The 19,290-nt window shown below is 48.4% G+C and overlaps 1 protein-coding gene across 2 annotated transcripts; it reads right to left on the bottom strand.

The window, feature by feature from the left end:
- Nucleotides 1-659: 659 nt before the first annotated feature.
- Nucleotides 660-17,197, bottom strand: LOC307199165 (zinc finger protein 783-like). Of its 2 annotated transcripts, none has more exons than XM_079946875.1 (6): nt 17,008-17,197; nt 10,224-10,613; nt 8,142-8,268; nt 5,812-5,907; nt 4,607-4,720; nt 660-1,867 (listed from the first exon to the last, which is right to left on the bottom strand). In XM_079946875.1, the coding sequence occupies exons 1-6, from the start codon at nt 17,035-17,037 to the stop codon at nt 942-944; spliced, it is 1,683 nt and encodes a 560-aa protein (XP_079803001.1). In that variant the 5' UTR covers nt 17,038-17,197; the 3' UTR covers nt 660-941. The 2 variants fall into 2 exon arrangements, with proteins under 2 accessions (XP_079803001.1, XP_079803000.1); XM_079946874.1 differs by having other exon boundaries at nt 10,224-10,616.
- Between the last annotated feature and the right edge of the window lie 2,093 nt (nt 17,198-19,290).

The following is a 19,290-nucleotide window of genomic DNA, read 5'->3' on the forward strand; positions in this document are numbered from 1 at the left end:
CGGCGAATCGCAACCTGCGCATACACAGACACGCGGACGCGGGTTGTGTTTGCTTCTGGATGCGAACGGGGCTCCGGAACGGATCCCGTTCGCATCCAGAGGTACCACTGTACAGGGTCAGACTATTGGCCCACACTGACCAACAGCAACAATCCAAGGATTCAGATGGGGTCCTTTGGAAATAAACCTGGCGAATCGACCGCAGACTCAGCCGGGGACCTTCCGCAACGAAAGCAGAAGCTCTACCGCTGAGCAACGACCTGTGTTACGTTTTATTGTCTTAAGTTGCTAGCCATTATGAATTTGAAAATTAAATTAAAAGTGGGGAATTACCTCCACCCACCCCAACGAAACAAACCTCCCCGGCAGCTTCGTTAACTACGAACTGCTATGGAAAATGGAGCAAGCTTGTCTTCTCCTGCTCTGGAGGGTAGAACTCAAACTCATGGCTTCACGTTTCTGCTGCGGAACGACCGCAAAACTTTGGCGCCAGTTTTGAGGGGATCCCAGATTCTGGGGTTCGTCATTAACGAAGCTCTCCCCAGCCCCCTTTGCAGCTGCTGAGTTGGGAGAAAGATTGAGGGTTCAGAACCGAGGCCCACAAAACCTTTTTAGAAAAGGAATTCGTTTGAAGCAAGACACCGAGACGGCCGTCAAGCGGGTTGAGGAACGACACTTTACCACCAAGACTTAGCAAATGAAACAAGGAGGGCCAGTTTCGTTTTCTCGGCCTTGGCCAACGTCGAGAAAGTCGGCAGAAATCTTAATTTCCCCCCCCTTTCGAAGTAACAAAATCGGTAACAGAAACCTCTTCGAGCCGCAGGCTTTGTTCTCCATCTCCAGCTCTGGCGACTGCAACGGTTCAGTCCACAACTGCTTCCCCAGCCTGCATCCCACTAAGTCCCAGCACCGGGTGCCCTGGCAGTGCCCAAAGCGAGCATTTAAGGGGGGAACTGCTCCTGCCTGAGGCGGGGGGCACCGCCAGCCTCCGCCCGCGTCTTCGCCCTGCCCCATTGGCTCCGGAGCGGCCTCTGCCCCGAATGGCCGTCCAGCCAGGGATCTCCGCCTTCGTGGAGCCGCTGGTGTCCGACGAGGTGCTGCTTGCGGGTGAAGCTCTTCTGGCAAAGCGGGCACTGGTACGGCCGCTCGCCGGTATGCAGCCTCCCGTGGGTGGCGAGGTGCTCCTTGCGGATGAAGGTTTTCCCGCACTCGCCGCAGGCGTACGGCCGCTCGCCCGTGTGGATCATCTGGTGGCGCAGGAAGTTGGAGTGGTGGTTGAAGCTGCGCCCGCACTCGCCGCAGATATAGGAGCCCGCCTTCGCCACCAGGCCCGTTGCGGCCGCCGCATGGCTCCGCTGGTGCAGACGGAGATTGATCTTCAGGCGGAAGCTTTTGTTGCACTCGGAGCACGTGTGGGGCCGCTCGCCCGAGTGCCACAGCCGGTGTTTCCTGAGGCTCGCCTGGTGAGGGAAGCAGCGCCCACACTCGGGGCAGGGGTACGCCTCGCCCCCCGGCCGCAGGCTCGAGGCGGGTCTCCCTTCAGGGGAGGCTCGGGGGTGCGTCCGCTGGTGCAGGGCACGTTGCTCCTCATATAGGAAGCTCTTCCCGCAGTCGGCGCAGACGTACGGGGCCTCGCCGGGGAGGGCCCCCTCGGGCACGATGATAGTGGTGAAGTCCGCAAAGTCGCTCCCGCATGCGGCCGGCTCCTCCAGGCTGCCGCCGGACGCCTGCCCGTCCACGCACGCCAGGCCCTCCTCAGGGAAGTGGAAGACAGCCTGGTCCAAGGCCTCTGGCAATGCACTGTACTGTGCCAGGTCCCCAGGCCTCACCTCTGGCCTGGCGGGCACCTGGGCAAAGAGGGTGGCATCTGTAGGGAGAGGGAAACCAGGTCAGAGGCGGAACGAGTTTGGGAAAATAAATTTTCCAGCTGTTACTGGGGTGGTGGTAATGGGGTGTGGGGTGAATTCATTTCCCCCAACTTTGCAGCAACAAAAGAATGTGAGGACCTATGGCCTGCCTAGTCCCGCATTCTGTTCTCGCAGTAGCCAACCAGATGCAAGCACGATTCGAACCCAAGAACCCTGTCACGTCCTGCGGTTTCCAGCCACTTGGATTCAGAAGCATCGCCGCCTGACTGTGGAGGCAACGCAAAGTGATCCTGGCTAGTAGCCATCGATAGCATTCTCCTCCTCCTCCATGAATCTGTCCAGCCCTCTCTTAAAGCCATCCAAGTTGGTGGTCATTGCTGCCTCCTGTGGCAGGGAGTTCCACAGTTTAACAATGCTGCCCAAAGGAGGACTTTCTTTTATCTGTCATGATTCTTCCAACAGCCAGCTTCATGGAATGTCCCGCGTACCTACAGAACCGCCTCTCCTGGTCTGCCCCGCGGAGAACCTTAAAGTCCACAAATGACAACACTTTGGACGTCCCAAGTGGAAAGGTGGTTAGATTGGTCTCAACTAGGGCCAGGGCCTTTTCAGTACTGGCCCCGACTTGGTGGAACGCTCTGTCCCAAGAGACCAGGGCCCTGCGGGACTTGACATTTTTCTGCAGGGCCTGCAAGACAGAGCTGTTCCACCTGGCCTTTGGTTTGGACTCTGTCTGACCCTTATGTTTCCCTCCCCTTACGGTTTGGATCCATGGGCTACTTTTAAAATGAGGCTGCATTTTAAATTGCATTTTAACCTGTATTTTAAATTGGGTTTGTTTTTTCCCCTATTAGGTTTTTACTCTAATTTTACCGGTGTTAGCTGCCCTAAGCCTGGCTCTGGCTAGGGAGGGCGGGGTATAAATAAAATCTATTATTATTATTATTATTATTATTATTATTATTATTATTATCATTATGTCTTACGAGAGGGGAACAAACTTATCTCAAGGGCTGAGGGAGGAAGCTTGTTTTCTCCTGTTCTGGAGGGTAGGACTAGAACCCATGGCTTCAAGTTACAAGAAAGGAGATTCTGACTGACCATGAGGAAAAACTTTCTGACAGTAAGAGCTGTTTGACAGCGGAACTGACTCCCTCAGGAGGTGGTGAACTCTCCTTCCTTGGAGATTTTAAGCATGCCACGTATAATTTCATAAGGATCCACCATGTCACTTCTTACTGGAGAGGGCTCTCGTGTTCGAATCCTGCTTGCAAAGTTTCCCGGTAGAGGGATCTGGTGGACCACAGTGAGAACAGGACGCTGCGACTAAAGATGAGCTGGTAAAATCAGCAATGATACGCTGGACCTAATACTGAAATGTGTGCATGGGAGAGGTTGTGGGGGGAAAAGATTTAAAACTTACATCATGTTATACGCCGAAAGAGAATTGTATGAAAACGATACAGGGGTGGTATCTGACGCCTTGTAAACTAGCAAAATTGTATATATCGGAGACAGAAAACCTGCTGGAAATGGAAGGGAAATGAGGGTACCTTATGTGGTGGACGTGTAAATTAGCGAAAGACTACTGGGAGATGATTTATAATGAAATGGGGGGGAAACGTTGAAAAAAATCTTTCATTAAAAAACCCCAGAAGCCTTTTCACTAGGAATAATCAGTGTATAAGTACCAAAAGATGAGATAAATTTATTCATGGGTGATTTCTGCCCAGAAACCAGGAAGATAAAAACCTTTAAGGAGGAATAGGGAAAATGGGTGGAATATATGAAAAACTATTGTAAACAGCTTAAAACGTTAGCAGGGTTGGAATAATCGAAGCAGAAACTGAAAAAGTGGAATAGAAAATGGCATGAAAAGAATAAGGAGGAATCAGAATATGCAGCAGAAAAAAAGGAAACAGGAAATTAACCACAGATTGTGGGGGGAGGGAAGTTGTTATATGAATTCATAATTGGTGCAAATGTTGTTAAATTGAAATAATACACACACACACGCACACACACATATATACAGTGGTACCTCAGGTTACATACGCTTCAGGTTACATATGCTTCAGGTTACAGACTCCGCTAACCCAGAAATATTACCTCGGGTTAAGAACTTTGCTTCAGGATGAAAACAGAAATCGTGCTCCGGTGGCATGGCGGCAGCAGGAGGCCCCATTAGCTAAAGTGGTCTTCAGGTTAAGAACAGACCTCTGGAACGAATTAAGTACTTAACCTGAGGTACCACTGTATATATATATATATATATATATATATATATATATGTATATGTACTTCCTGGCCATAGCCGCCCCATTCCAATTCTGCCCCGCTAGCAGGCTTCAACAGCTGCATGCACTTTGCAACTGCACCAGTGCTACTGCTGTCTCTTAAAAAAAAGTTTTTAAATTAATTTTCCAATATTTACTCAATATTATCACAGTTTTGCCAACTGTACAGATTCCAATTCATATCAAGATAATTCCAATTAATCCCAAATTTATACAATTTAATCAAAGTGGTTTCCTGCACTCCTTGGTCAGTGTTTCTTGTCCAGATCTTACATTGCTGTGGTTCATATTTTTAATTATCATCTATGTGCTCCTGCCGCCTCTAGCCAGCTGATGCACTGAGCCTGCACAGGACCCTGATCCGCCACAGGGACATTTTGCCAAGAGGGGACAAGGTGGGTCTCGATTCCTCTCTTCAGAGGCACACTGGCCTCAACTCACCTGGGTTTTCGTCCGGGGGTGCCCCACTTTCTCCCGAATCCCACTCGCCCACTACCGAAGGAACAATTTCCCGCTGGACAAGAGAGACAGTGTCATTTCTGGGTGCGGGGAATTCTGCATGCAAAGAGGGGGAAAGGACATTAATTGATTTCCCCATGCCCATACATCGCGTTTTGTTTTGCTCAAAGCAACTTACAATATTTCAAACCAGCCTTCCTCGGCCCTCCAGATGTTTTGAGACTACAATTCCCATCATCCCTGACCACTGGTCCTGCTGGCTAGGGATCATGGGAGTTGTAGGCCAATTTTTTTTAAAAAAAGAATATAAACTACAATTCTGCTTAAAAGCAGATTAAACATCCCACACACAAAAAAGACAATAGAAAAGCCAATGACCTGATGAAAAAGGAATGTTTTTGCCCAGAGTTGAAAGATATGTAATGGTGGCAACAGGCAGCACTCCTTGGGAGAGCATTTCACAAATCGGGAGCTACCACTGAAAAGGCCCCGTTCTCGTCTTGCCACCCTCCGGACCTCTCGTTGAGTGATCACACAAAGGAGGGCCTCAGATGACAATGAACTTTATCCTGGGATAAATCTTCCTTGTGGCTACGTCAATGGTAGACCATATTAGTAAGGCGACAGATGATCAAAATCTCCAGTTCCAAGCAAGGGAAACCAAAATGCTCTGCTAAGCCTCACGCTAAGGAGTTGGGAACCTTTGCCAGTTCATTGGCTGCATTTCCTTCTGGACAACTATGCCAGGCAGAGGCAAACTCCGGCCCTCCAGATGTTTGGGACTACAATTCCCATCATCCCTGACCACCGGTCCTGTTAGCCAGGGATGATGGGAAATGTAATCCCAAACATCTGGAGGGCCGAGTTTGCCTATGCCTGCACTATGCCAATGAATCTTCATTGAGTTTTAGAATTTCTTTTAACAAATGAACATCAGATTTAATACATAATTCAAAAGTCAACTTCCCACCATTCTAAGCTGCATTCCACTTTTATCCATTCCACAATTCTTTTCATTACTATTACAGTTGTACCTTGGAAGTCAAATGGAATCCGTTCTGGAAGTCAAGATAGGAAGCTTCGGAACCTCCAGGTAAACTGACCAATAAGGGTTTAATCAATTGGTTCCATGATTTCTCCCCGTTCCCAGCTCACGGAGGGAAGAAATCCCAACTCTCTTAACCTACCTGGGCTGATGCTCCTAGGAGCCTCTTCGTCCTCAGCTGCCTGCTCCTGCCCAGCTTCGATCCGGGTCAGCAGGTCAGGCTTGGCAATGGCGTAATCTGAGGAGGAAGGGAAGAAAGGCAAGACCAAAGAATTAACCGTATTTTTCGCTCCATAAGATGCACCTGACCATAAGACGCACCTAGTTTTTAGAGGAGGAAAGCCCTGTTTTTTGGGGCGATATGCTCACAGTTGTGCAGCTTCTTTTGCAAAGGGGAAAAGCCTCATTTTGGGGGGATCAGCTCAAAGTTGTTGAGCTTACTTTGCAAAGGGAAAAAAATCCTGTTTTTATGGGGTTCAACTCACAGTTCTGCAGCTTCTTAAGGAAAGGGAGCCGTTTCTACCGTTTCCAGACAGATAATCTAATCAGCCAGTCACATGTCGCTGGGGAAACAAACGGCCTCCGTCTGCAGAACATTCAACAATGGAGGCCTGGGTGTGCTGATCCGGGGGGGGGGGGGGGAGGTTACCGTGGGGCGAGGTCCAGGACCTGAGTTGAGGGTCGGCAGACAGTCCTCCTAGGGCGAAGCGGGGTCCATAGCGGGAAGCTGGGCAAGGACAGGGACTCTGGGGGAAACAGGACTGGATGCTGGCCGAAACAGCTCATCAACGACGTTGCTCCTTTATCTTCTCTGAGGCCAGGGGCGGTCCCGGCCCCCAGGAGACCCGCCTCTCCTGGCCTTAAGGCGAGCATTCCTCCTGGGAGAAACCAGTTCCCTTCGCCTCTCTGCCCTGAGCCTCTGCAGTTCAGGAGAGGCTGAAGGGTTACTGGACCCAGGGGGAGACTCACCTGTAGGCACTGAGTCCTCAACCACCTGTGGAGCCAGAGTGGGATCACCTGGTGCCTGCTCCTGAGGATCCGGCACAGGTGCAGGCGCTTCAGAATCAAGGCCCTGCCCCAGTTCAGCCGGCCCTGGAGGCGGGGACTCCTGTGCAGGCTGGGATTCCTCCGGTTCAGCCTCTGAATCGGATTCCCAGGCCATCACACCGGGCAAGGGAGCCAGCGACCGACCACACATTCGCTCCATAAGACGCACAGACATTTCCCCTTACTTTTTAGGAGGAAAAAAGTGCGTCTTATGAAGCTAAAAATACGGTACTTATCCCATGACGGTCCTCAGAGAGAACGGGGCATCCTAAGGTTTCCAAGGGTTATGGATTCCTTCTCAAATCAAGTTTCTAGCCCTCATGTTTACCGACAAATACCTGGCAGGATCCGGAGGATTTGCAGTAACCCAAGCGAGGGCTAGTGTTGGCTACTAGCCACAATGGCTCCGCTCTGCTGCCACGGCCAGTGGGAAACCCGCAATCAGCATTCGAACACAAGAGCCCTCTCGCCTCCTGCGGTTCCCAGCAACTGATATTCAGAAGGATGTCTGCCTATGGCCGTGCAGGAAGAGCGTAGCCATCATAGATAGGATCCATCAATAGCCTGCACCTCCTCCGCGAATTTGTCAAATCCCAGCTTTGGAAAAATATATACAGTGGTGCCTCGCAAGACGAAATTAATCCGTTCCGTGAGGCTCTTTGTATAGCGGTTTTTTCGTCTTGCGAAGCAAGCCCATTGACAGCCTAGCGGATTAGCGCTATTAGCGGTTTAGCGGCTTTTAGCGATCAGCTGTTAAGCAGCTTATCAGCGGATCAGCTGATAAGCGGCTTAGGGCTTAGGAAAAGGGGGGGGGGAGGGGAAAAACCCCGCAGGAACTCGCAAGACATTTTGCGAAGCGCCTCCAAAACGGAAAACCCTTTTGTCTAGCGGGTTTTCCGTCTTGCGAGGCGTTCGTCTTGCGGGGCACCACTGTATTAACAAAGCTGTATTCGATGGATGAAAGTACATGATGTTCGACACGGCTGAGAATAATGGACCCAGGAACAAAGAATTATGAGGCGTTTAAAACGAGATGTGGAAAATATGGAAATAACAAGGAGAAGCAGGACTAAGATGTGGAGATATGCTTCGGAGATCCAGACCGTGGGGAGCTCCAAAAAATTAATAAATATAATTTGGACTATAATTTGGTCTTTTTTATTTTAGTTTTTTATTTTAATTGAAGTATTATGATTGGATATATTCATTGGATTTTTTTTTTATTGGAAAATCAATAAAAATGATTTTTAAAAAAGAGAATTTGTCAAATCCTCTTGTACAGCCCTCCCAAGTTGGTGACCATCTCTGACTCCTGTGGCAGGGAGTTCCACAATTTAACTAGGTGCTGCGTGAAGAAGGATTTATTCTTTTTTTCTGCCCTGAATTTTACGACAACCGGCTTTGTTGTTTTAGGGTTCTCTTTACCCAGTGAGACCAGAGATTCGTAGTTCCCCTTCATGACGTTCTTGTAGAGCTCCCTCTGGTCTTCGTCCAGGTTCCCCCACTCTTCCTCTGAGAAGCAAACAGAAACCTCGTCGAAGGTCACCGGCACCTGGGAAGGCATGTAAAACTATTATTATTATTATTATTATTATTATTATTATTATTATTTATACCCCGCCCATCTGGCTGGGCTTCCCCTGCCAACAAAATATTAAAATACAGTAATGCCTCAAACATTAAAAGCTGACCTAAACAGGGCTGCCTTCAGATGTATTCCAAAGGAATGAATAAATGGAGGGTTATTCATTACATCTGTGGCAACACCGTTACTTTGAAATACAATATTTATTTCACAACAACAATTTTATTTATATGCTGCCCATCTGACTGGGTTGCCCTGGTCTCCGGGGGGGGGGGGGGGGCGGCGGCTTCCAAGCAAAATATGAAAACACCATGAAACATCAAAAACCTCCCCTTTCCTGCATTCCTATCAGGGGTCGTACATGCCTTCCCCTTTCCTCACCGAATCACCACAACACCCCTCCGAGGCAGGGTGGGGGGCAGAATGGATCCAGTTCATCAATTTTGTTGACTTAATTAAACTAAATAGTTCACTCGAACCACACTGCCTTCTCTCGTGCTAACCCAATAAGGCAAAGGACTGCTTACTTGGGGAACTCCCTGCAGCAGGAAACACTGAGGTCCAGCTCCGAGGGAACTTCTGGCGGTTCCCTCGCTGCGAGAAGTGAGGTTACAGGGAACCGGGCAGAGGGCCTTCTTGGTGGTGACACCTGCCCTGTGGAACACCCTCCCAGCAGATGTCAAGGGAATAAACAACTACCTGACTTTTAGAAGACACCTGAAGGCAGCCGTGTTTAGGGAAGTTTTTAATATTTGATGTTTTATTCTCTTTTTAATCTGTTGCGAGCTGCCCAGAGTGGCTGGGTAAACTCAGCAGAATGGGTGGGGTATAAATATTTATTATTATTATTATTATTATTATTATTATTATTATTATCCCTGTAATAACTTGGCAATAACCACTGGCAATTTTATTCCACCAGTGGATGCTTGGGTTGCAAACATGATCCATGTGGAATGCACGTTCGCAACCCGCAGTGTTCGCAACCCCCAGCTGCGTGTCTGCGCATGCACGGCTTGCAAATCTGCGCATGCGCAAAACGTGATTTAGCACTTCTGCGCATGCGCGACCACTGAAACTCAGAAGTAACCCGTTCCGGTACTTCCAGGTTTTGGAGCGTCCGTAACCTGAAAAAACGCAACCTGCAGTGTCTGTAATCTGAGGTACGACTGTATTCGGATGGGAGCCGCCCAGGGTGGCTGGGGAAACCCAGCCAGATGGGCGGGGTTCAAATAATAAATTATTATTGCCGTATTTTTCGCTCTATAACACGCACCTGACCATAACACGCACATAGTTTTTAGAGGAGGAAAACAAGAAAAAAAATATTCTAAACGAAACAGTGGATGTATGATTTTTGTGGTTCATGCTGTGGCCACAGACATGTGATCTGACGGTGAGTTTGGGGTAGCCCAATGCAAAAATCCTGAGGATCCATGTGGATCCATGCTTTGTAACCACGTTTTTGCACCACTGCGGCCCCAGGCAACAGTGAGTGTGTGATTTCTTTGGTGCAAGCTGTAGCAATGGACATGCTATGTGATCTGATGGTGAATTTGGGGTGACTCGTCAAAGCGGCTCCTCTCCTCTCCTGCTTTGCTCCTTTAAAGCAAGCAGGCTTTCTGTCCCTCTCTCCTCCCCACTCAGCGGCTCTTCTCCCGCTTTGCTGTTTCAAAGCGAGCCACGGAGGAGGGAAGGAAGGGGAACCATGGATCCTCTGCTCACGACTGCAGCAGATCCCCCCACCCGCCACCCGTAGGCATTCGCTCCATAACACGCACAGACATTTCCCCTTACTTTCTAGGAGGAAAAAAGTGAGTGTTATGGTGCAAAAAAATACGGTATATCAGCAGAAGCCTCTGGCTATACAGAGCTTTTCCCCTGGATGAAGATCTACCTCTGTGCGAATCCCGGCTGCTTACCTTGGGGGTTTCCCCCCTGGACCCTGGGGGCAGGCGAAGGATCCAGAAGTTTCGGTTCTTGAGCAGGTTCTCCATGTTCTCCAGCCTCCTCTGGAGCTGCCCGTATTCCTGGATGAGGGTCCCCAGCGCGTCCAGGTGGTGGCTGAACTCCGCCATGGCTTTCTCCGTCCCGGACAGCTTCTTCTCGGCCAGACCCGCCCTCCGCTCCAGCGCCAGCAGCCGCCCAGCGTGGACGTCCACCTTCCTCTCCACCGCTTGCATGGCGGCCACCACCGTCCAGAGGGAGATCTCAGCGGCCGGCCGGCCGGCAGCATCGCCGCAGCTCCGTTTGGGGAGGAAGCAAGGGTGCACCGGGGTGGGCTGCAGCGGCCCCCTGCCCCATTCCAAACCCTGCTGGCAAAGACAGGAAGGGAAGATACTCAGAGGCAGCGGCAGAATCATAATCATAATCGTAATAAATTTTATTTATATCCCGCCCTCCCCAGCCGAAGCCGGGCTCAGGGCGGCTAACAACAATAAAATAGCTGTCAAGCGTCCCTTATTTGGCGGGAAACTCCCTTATCCCAGCTCCGTGTCCTGCTGCTGTCCCGGATTGATGATGTCCCTTAAATTTCCCGGGTTTCATGCTCGCCCGGCTCGGGGGGGAAGCAGCAGCTCGGGGTCCTCCGCCGCGAGAGAGAGCGCACGCACAAGCTGCCGCGTCTTCATCTCTCCCTTTTCCCCCTCAGGGACGTGTCGTGAGGAGATGGGTGGCAGCGGGCGGGCGGACGGCAGCCCCTCTCTTGCGAGATTTTCGCCGCACTGCCAGGGGAAGCTGGAGGCGGCAGCGGTGGCCTGAGGGAGGAGGAAGAGGAGGGGATGCGGAGGGATGCAGAAGGGCGGTGCTTCAGTGGCGCTGCAACCACCTCCTGCCGGGCTGGCGGGCAGCGTGGGCGAGAGTCTGTCCCCCTCCCTCCCTCTCTCTGGGGCGGGGAAGGGCCGATGGAACTCCTCGCACCAGGACGACGGCAGCCCCGACATGCTGCTTAGCATCCCCTCCAACCAGTGCAACATCTTAATGCAGTGATTTTCCCCTCTGCATCCATTTCATAACTCTATTTTTATAAATCATTTGTCCATCCACAGTTCAAATTTTTACCACAAGTTTTCTGTCAATCCTACCAATGTATGTAACTCTTTACAATAGCTTTTCAACTAAATTAGAAACTTTCCCTGTTCTTTATTAAAGAGGTCCTCTTCCTGGTTTATTATAATTTTGGAATACCTAACTGTGAAGATACATAGAATGAAAGGTCAATGAGAAAGGGGAGGATTGGTTTGAGAAGATACTGAATGATTTGAGTAGGTTTGAACAATTTGGGGCAATTAAAATGCTAAAAGTTATGAAGATTGGAAGAAATTTAAGGAATATTTAGCCAAATATTATAATACAACCTAAGCTGAAATGCTTGCAAGTACCAAACTGGCCTAGGATTAAAATATGTTGAATCATATAATGGTATGGATTGAAAAGGAAGGAAGATAGTAATTTGAATAAAGTGAAAACAAAATAAAAAAAATTCCTTCCAGTAGCACCTTAAAGACCAACTAAGTTAGTTCTTGGTATGAGCTTTCGTGTGCATGCACACTTCTTCAGATACACTGAAACAGAAGTCACCAGACCCTTCTATATAGTGAGAAGGTGGGAGGGGTATTACTCAGAAGGGTGGTGGGAATGGGTGATTGGCAGATAGCTGTGATGAGCCTGTTGACGACTCTTAACGACTGCAATAGGTCTTACAGGAAAAAGCAAGGGGTGAGAAGGTCCTGTAAGACCTATTGCAGTCATTAAGAGTCATCAACAGGCTCATCACTGCTATCTGCCAATCACCCATTCCCACCACCCTTCTGAGTAATACCCCTCCCCACCTTCTCACTATATAGAAGGGTCTGGTGACTTCTGTTTCAGTGTATCTGAAGAAGTGTGCATGCACATGAAAGCTCATACCAAGAACTAACTTAGTTGGTCTTTAAGGTGCTACTGGAAGGAATTTTTTTATTTTGTTTTGACTATGGCAGACCAACACGGCTACCTATCTGTAACTTGAATAAAGTGTTAGTTACAGATAGGTAGCCGTGTTGGTCTGCCATAGTCAAAACAAAAAAAATTCCTTCCAGTAGCACCTTAAAGACCAACTAAGTTAGTTCTTGGTATGAGCTTTCGTGTGCATGCACACTTCTTCAGAAGTGTGCATGCACACGAAAGCTCATACAAAGAACTAACTTAGTTGGTCTTTAAGGTGCTACTGGAAGGAATTTTTTTTGTTTTGAATAAAGTGGATATTGGAAAATTGCTACAATGAGACTGAATGAAACTCAGTTAGGGAGGATTCGAGGAAGTCGCTTAGCAATGGAAATCAAATTGGATTTTTAATAGTAAGATGTTTTATATGTTTGTATGCTATTCTTTTTTAATATGCTTTTTATTTTTTGTGTGTTTGTCATAAATTTGGAAAATTAATAAAAAAAATGGAAAGAATGTTAAATGTTAAATAAACCTTGCGGAAGGAAGAGTGTTAAGGTATATAGAAGTGTACATATGGTTGATTTGAATATGTTATTATTGAAAATTATTGAGTATGCATTATGTATATTATTGAATATTGTATACCCAATGTATCAGCCGCCTGGGGGGTTTCACTGTTTTGTGTTTTGGTGGTTGGTAATATATACACACACACACATATACATACGCACGCACGCACACAAAACGACATTTACGAAAAGGGCACCAAGGGTGTCAGAAGTGTTCTTTATCTTCTTAACTTTCCCCTCTCTTTTAAATCTTTTCCTATTCCCTTTTCTCTATCTCTTCCTTCCCTTTTTCCTCTCTCTCTTTTGCCTTTAAATTAATGCTTTATTTTGGACAAAAGAAAAGATGTTTGATAATAATCTTAGTATTTTTCTTTACAAACCCTAATAAAATAAATTATTTAAAAAAAGAAGAGTTCAGGCTTTTAAGAATTCGAATATTTAAAGGGCTGTCACGTGGAAGAAGGAGCAAGCTGGTTTTCTTCTGCTTTGTGCAGGGGACCTAGACCAGTGGAGCCAAATCAAAATCTTTAAGGTCCCACAAGGAACTGTGGAACTCCCTGCCCATTGAAATCAGGGAGGTGCCTTTTCAGTAGTTGTTGGCCTATCCAGACATGTGCAATGTTGAGAGTGCGTATAATTTAGCTTTTTGCTGATTTTCATTATCATTTGTTTGAATGTTTTGAATAGCTGTTTTTTTAAACTGTTATTCACTGAAATGTCAATGTTTTATTGTTTCTATGAGCATTTTTGAGGTTTCAATTCCAATCAAGTGGTATATAAACCTTGAGAAATAAATACAGTCGTGCCCCGCAAGACGAACGCCTCGCAAGACGGAAAACCCGCTAGACGAAAGGGTTTTCCGTTTTGGAGGCGCTTCGCAAAATGAATTTCCCTATGGGCCTGCTTCGCAAGACGAAAATGTATTGCGAGTTCCTGCGGGTTTTTTTCCCTTTTCCCTCCCTTTTCCTAAGCCGCTAAGCCGCTTATCAGCTGATCCGCTAAGCCGCTAATAGCGCTAATCCGCTAAGCTGTCAATGGGCTTGCTTCGCAAGACGAAAAAACCGCTATACGAAGAGCCTCACGGAACGGATTAATTTCGTCTTGCGAAGCACCACTGTACTGTAAATAAAAAACAGCTGTTGGTTTTTGTTGCTACACTTATGAAGGAGAGCCCACTTCTAATTGCAGGAGAGGAGGCAAAATTTGTTCTGGTGCTTCCCTTTTGAAAAGTGCATTTTCTCTGGCAATATAACTCTACGGTCACGGCTACTCAGGAGCCACATCCAAAGAGTTCAATGGGGCTTACTCCCAGGTAAGTGTGTCTATAGGATAGCAGATTAAGTGACCTCTAAATTACCGGTATACTGTCTGAGGGACTTGGGTGGCGCTGTGGGTTAAACCACAGAGCCTAGGACTTGCCGATCTGAGGGTTGGTGGTTCGAATCTCCGCAATGGGGTGAGCTCCTGTTGCTCAGTCCCAGCTCCTGCCAACCTAGCAGTTCGAAAGCACGCCAGTGCAAGTAGATAAATAGGTACTGCTCCGGTGGAAAGGTAAACGGCGTTTCCGTGCGCTGCTCTGGTTCGCCAGAAGCGGCTTAGTCATGCTGGCCACATGACCCAGAAGCTGTATGCCGCCTCCCTCGGCCAATAAAGCGAGATGAGCACTGCAACCCCAGAGTCGGTCATGACTGGACCTAATGGTCAGGGGTCCCTTTACCTTAAATTATACTGTTGGTTGTGTATATAGCAAAACCCAGTGTTTGTACTGTGTATTTTGGGTCCATGGACTGAAATAAAGCGTTCTCTGTGTGTGCGAAAGCCAGTGTGGCTCAGTGGTTACAGTTCTGGGCTATGACCTGTGAGACCAGGGTTCGAGTCTCTCCTCAGCTATGATGCTGACCTTGGACAGACTGCCTCTTCTCCAGACCTACCTCCCAGGATCGTTGTGAGGATAAACTATATTATTATTATTATTATTATTATTATTATTATTATTATTATTATATTTTCCCCAGCCACTCTGGGCAGCTTCCAAACTGGGGAGGAGGAAGATTATGCATACCACCTTGGACCAATTGCCTTGGAAGACGTAAATGTAGAATTTGCACAATTTGCAGCGCTTGAGTGTCTGCTCTTTCCGTGCCAAGGAGAAGGATGGGGAGAAAATGAGTGCCCCCCCAAAGGAGCCCCCACCAGCAGCCCATGCCCAAGAGCCCCCAGCAGCCAGCCAAGTCACCAACCACCCTGCGCTTTGAGCATGCTCCGCAGAAAGCGCAAAAACAACCCCCAGCTTCTGGGAGCCGCTACACCAGGCACCCCCAAACTCAGCCCTCCAGCTGTTTTGGGACTACAACTCCCATCATCCCTAGCTAACAGGACCGGCGGTCAGGGATGATGGGACTTGTAGTCCCAAATCAGCTGGAGGGCATAGCTGTCAACTTTTCCCTTTTCTTGCAGGGAATCCTATTCGGAATAAGGGAATTTGTTCAGGGAAGTTTTTAATATTTAACGCTGTACTGTTTTTAACACTGGATTGGGAGCTGCCCAGAGTGGCTGGGGAAACTCAGCCAGATATGGGCGGGGTATAAATTATTATTATTATTATTATTATTATTATTATTATTAATTTCCCTTGAAAAAAGGGAAACGTTGACAGCTGTGCTGGAGAGCATGGATTTCTGAAAAATAAGTCATGTCAGACTAACCTGATCTCATTTTTTGACAGAATTACAAGCCTGGTAGATGAAGGGAACGCAGTGGATGTAGCCTACCTTGATTTCAGCAAGGCATTTGACAAGGTGCGCCATGATATTCTTGTAAAGAAGCTGGTAAAATGCGGTCTTGACTATGCTACCACTCAGTGGATTTGTAAGTGGCTGACTGACCGAACCCAAAGGGTGCTCATCAATGGTTCCTCTTCATCCTGGAGAAGAGTGACTAGTGGGGTGCCACAGGGTTCTGTCTTGGGCCCAGTCTTATTCAACATCTTTATCAACGACTTGGATGATGGACTCAAGGGCACCCTGATCAAATTTGCAGATGACACCAAACTGGGAGGGGTGGCTAACACCCCAGAGGACAGGATCACACTTCAAAATGACCTTGACAGATTAGAGAACTGGGCCAAAACAAACAAGATGAATTTTAACAGGGAGAAATGTAAAGTATTGCACTTGGGCAAAAAAAATGAGAGGCACAAATACAAGATGGGTGACACCTGGCTTGAGAGCAGTACATGTGAAAAGGATCTAGGAGTCTTGGTTGACCACAAACTTGACATGAGCCAACAGTGTGACGCGGCAGCTAAAAAAGCCAATGCAATTCTGGGCTGCATCAATAGGAGTATAGCATCTAGATCAAGGGAAGTAATAGTGCCACTGTATTCTGCTCTGGTCAGACCTCACCTGGAGTACTGTGTCCAGTTCTGGGCACCACAGTTCAAGAAGGACACTGACAAACTGGAACGTGTCCAGAGGAGGGCAACCAAAATGGTCAAAGGCCTGGATACGATGCCTTATGAGGAACGGCTAAGGGAGCTGGGCATGTTTAGCCTGGAGAAGAGGAGGTTAAGGGGTGATATGATAGCCATGTTCAAATATATAAAAGGATGTCACATAGAGGAGGGAGAAAGGTTGTTTTCTGCTGCTCCAGAGAAGCGGACACGGAGCAGTGGTTCCAAACTACAAGAAAGAAGATTCCACCTAAACATTAGGAAGAACTTCCTGACAGTAAGAGCTGTTTGACAGTGGAATTTGCTGCCAAGGAGTGTGGTGGAGTCTCCTTCTTTGGAGGTCTTGAAGCAGAGGCTTGACAACCATATGTCAGGAGTGCTCTGATGGTGTTTCCTGCTTGGCAGGGGGTTGGACTCGATGGCCCTTGTGGTCTCTTCCAACTCCAGGATTCTAGGATTCTATGATTCTAAGGCAGAGTTTGGGGATGCCTGCCCTACACCAAGGAAACGGAGAGAGGGGTGGTGGCAACGCTAGGGAAGACCTCCTCTCCCGGATCGTTCCCCCAAAACGCGTGTGCCTCTGGGGTCGTGCAGAGCGCGCGCGCCCCTGCCCCTTGCAATCCAGGAATACAGGCGGGGCGCGGGATTTCCCCGCAAATCTTGAGCCCCTGGAGCCTTTTTCTCTCTTCCCCCCCCCCAAAAAAAATCCCGCAATCCGCTTATTTGCAAGGAAAATTAACCCCTCCCTCCCCGCCCTACCTGCGCAGAAGGATCCCATTCAGCGGCCATCGCAAGCGGGCAGGTGGGCTGGATCCGTCCGGAGAAGCCGCCGGAAAGAAGGAAGGAGGGAAGGAAGGAAGGAAGGAAGGAAGGAGGGAAGCCCCGGAATCAGAAGGCGGAGGAAGGCGGAGAGGGGTCCGCCGTCCGCCGGGGGGGCAGAAAGGAAGAGGAGGAGCCGCGCACCCGCAGCAAAGGCAGGAGCGACGGAGCCAGGCGGCGCCCGGTCGCCTGCATCCATCCATCCATCCATCCATCCTGCGGGAGGCAGCGCAGACGCAGTCCCCACCTGGGTCGGGAAGGGGATCAGCCAGCCCCAGTGGCCCCGGGAGGCGGAAGCACTCTGCACATGCTCGGGAGAGGAATCAATAGAATCCCTTTATCATATCTTGTTTAATTGCCCCTTATACACTGTTCCCCGATCAAGGATCCTGAGTTCAAGCATTCTGGAAATTGTTGCTAAGCCACCTGAATTACATCTAGCTTATCTACTCCAGGACATTGACTCTTATAGAACATTGCAGGTTGCCAGATTCCTGATTTCAGTTCTTTCATATAAAAGACTTCATGGAATGCTGCATGACTATTAAAAATCTAGTAAACTCTATGCACCATCTTTATCTTCAAGGCCATAATACGGTACATCTAGAGATTGTAAGTAGTGTGATGGAGATTATGCGTTGAAATATTTTAGTTGATATTTTAGATTGTAAAATGCTATTTTTATCTATTGATTTGTTTTACCTTGTGGGCTTACAGCCGAATAAAGTATTATCTGGTATCTGGCTCGGGAGAGGTGCGACCTGGACCCTGAGGTCCAGCACCGGGGGGGGGGGGGAGACACTATTGGGTGGTTGTTTTTATTATGTATTTTCTGGTTTTATATCTTGATTTTATTCTGTGAACCCCAGGTGTATATATAGTGTATATATGGTATATATAAAACCAATGCTAACCAGCCACGGCCTGGTTGAAAGAGGAATGAAGGGGCCAGGTAAGCCTGCCTGAGGAGAGCATTCTCCAAGAAAAGGCCCTGTTTTTGTGTTGCCACCCTCCGGACCTCTCAGGGAGAGGGGCTCTGATGACAATTGCAGGGTCCAGGTCGGTTCAAATGGAGCAGGTTCACTCAAACCACACTGCCTCTCTCGTGCTAACCCAATAAGGAAAAGGACTGTTTACTTGGGGAACTCCACGCAGCAGGAAACACTGAGGTCCAGCTCCGAGGGCCTTCTGGCGGTTCCCTCCCTGTGAGAAGTGAGGTTACAGGGAACCAGGCAGAGGGCCTTCTCGGTGGTGGCGCTCACCCTGCGGAACGCCCTCGTAGCAGATGTCAAGGAAATAAACAACTATCTGACTTTTATAAGACATCTTTTATAAGACATCTACTTGCACTTAAACGTGCTTTCGAACTGCTAGGTTGGCAGGAGCAGGGACCAAGCGACGGGAGCTCACCCCGTCGCGGGGATTCAAACCGCCGACCTTCTGATCAGCAAGTCCTAGGCTCTTCCTAATGTCTGGGCACAATCTCCTTCCTTGTCACTTGAATCTGTTGGTTTGGGTTCGCTTTCTCTGGAGCAGCAGGAAGCAAGCTTGCTCCATCTTCCACGGGACAGGCCTTGAGGTATTTGGCTATCATGTCACCCTTCGGACTTCCTTTCTCCAGGCTGGACATACCCAAAACTTGCAGCTTCGCTCCATGTCCTGCCCACACAGAGGCGGGAAGAAAATCCGCAGAATTCCTGCAAATGCTTACCTGCATCTTCTGATCTCCTTCCCTGCCAGGTTAGGACCACCCCAAAGCTGAGCACATCCTATTCTTTGAGACAGATTCTGGTCAAGCCTGGTAAATGGTTCCAGCATGAGAACACGTGTAAACAGGGAAATGCCCCACTCCAAAGAGAAGCATTGCAGGGGAAACTTATTAAATGGAGAGCAGCTGGCAGCAGAGTTTGCACTTTATCCCCAAAAGGGGGGGGAGGGACTATTTCAGCAAATGCTGCCCTTAAAAGATATCATGCCAGTCCAGTGGTTCCCAACGTGGGTGGTACTGCTCCTTGGGGGCTGGGATTATGGGGGGGGGGATGCTAAGAGACGGGACGCACCGGAAGTGTAAAGGACTAGCAGGCTTTAAAAAGCTGGTATCATTGGATCCAATTCATCAATTTTGTTGGCTTAATTAAACTATATTGTTGCAACTGAATGTGAAATTCTTACCATTCTGAATTTTGTTGTGTTATCTTCCTTAGTGGGTCGTGCAAACGGCTA

The sequence above is a fragment of the Podarcis cretensis genome (genome assembly GCF_951804945.1).
Source record: "Podarcis cretensis genome assembly, chromosome: 12".
NCBI lineage: Eukaryota > Metazoa > Chordata > Lepidosauria > Squamata > Lacertidae > Podarcis > Podarcis cretensis.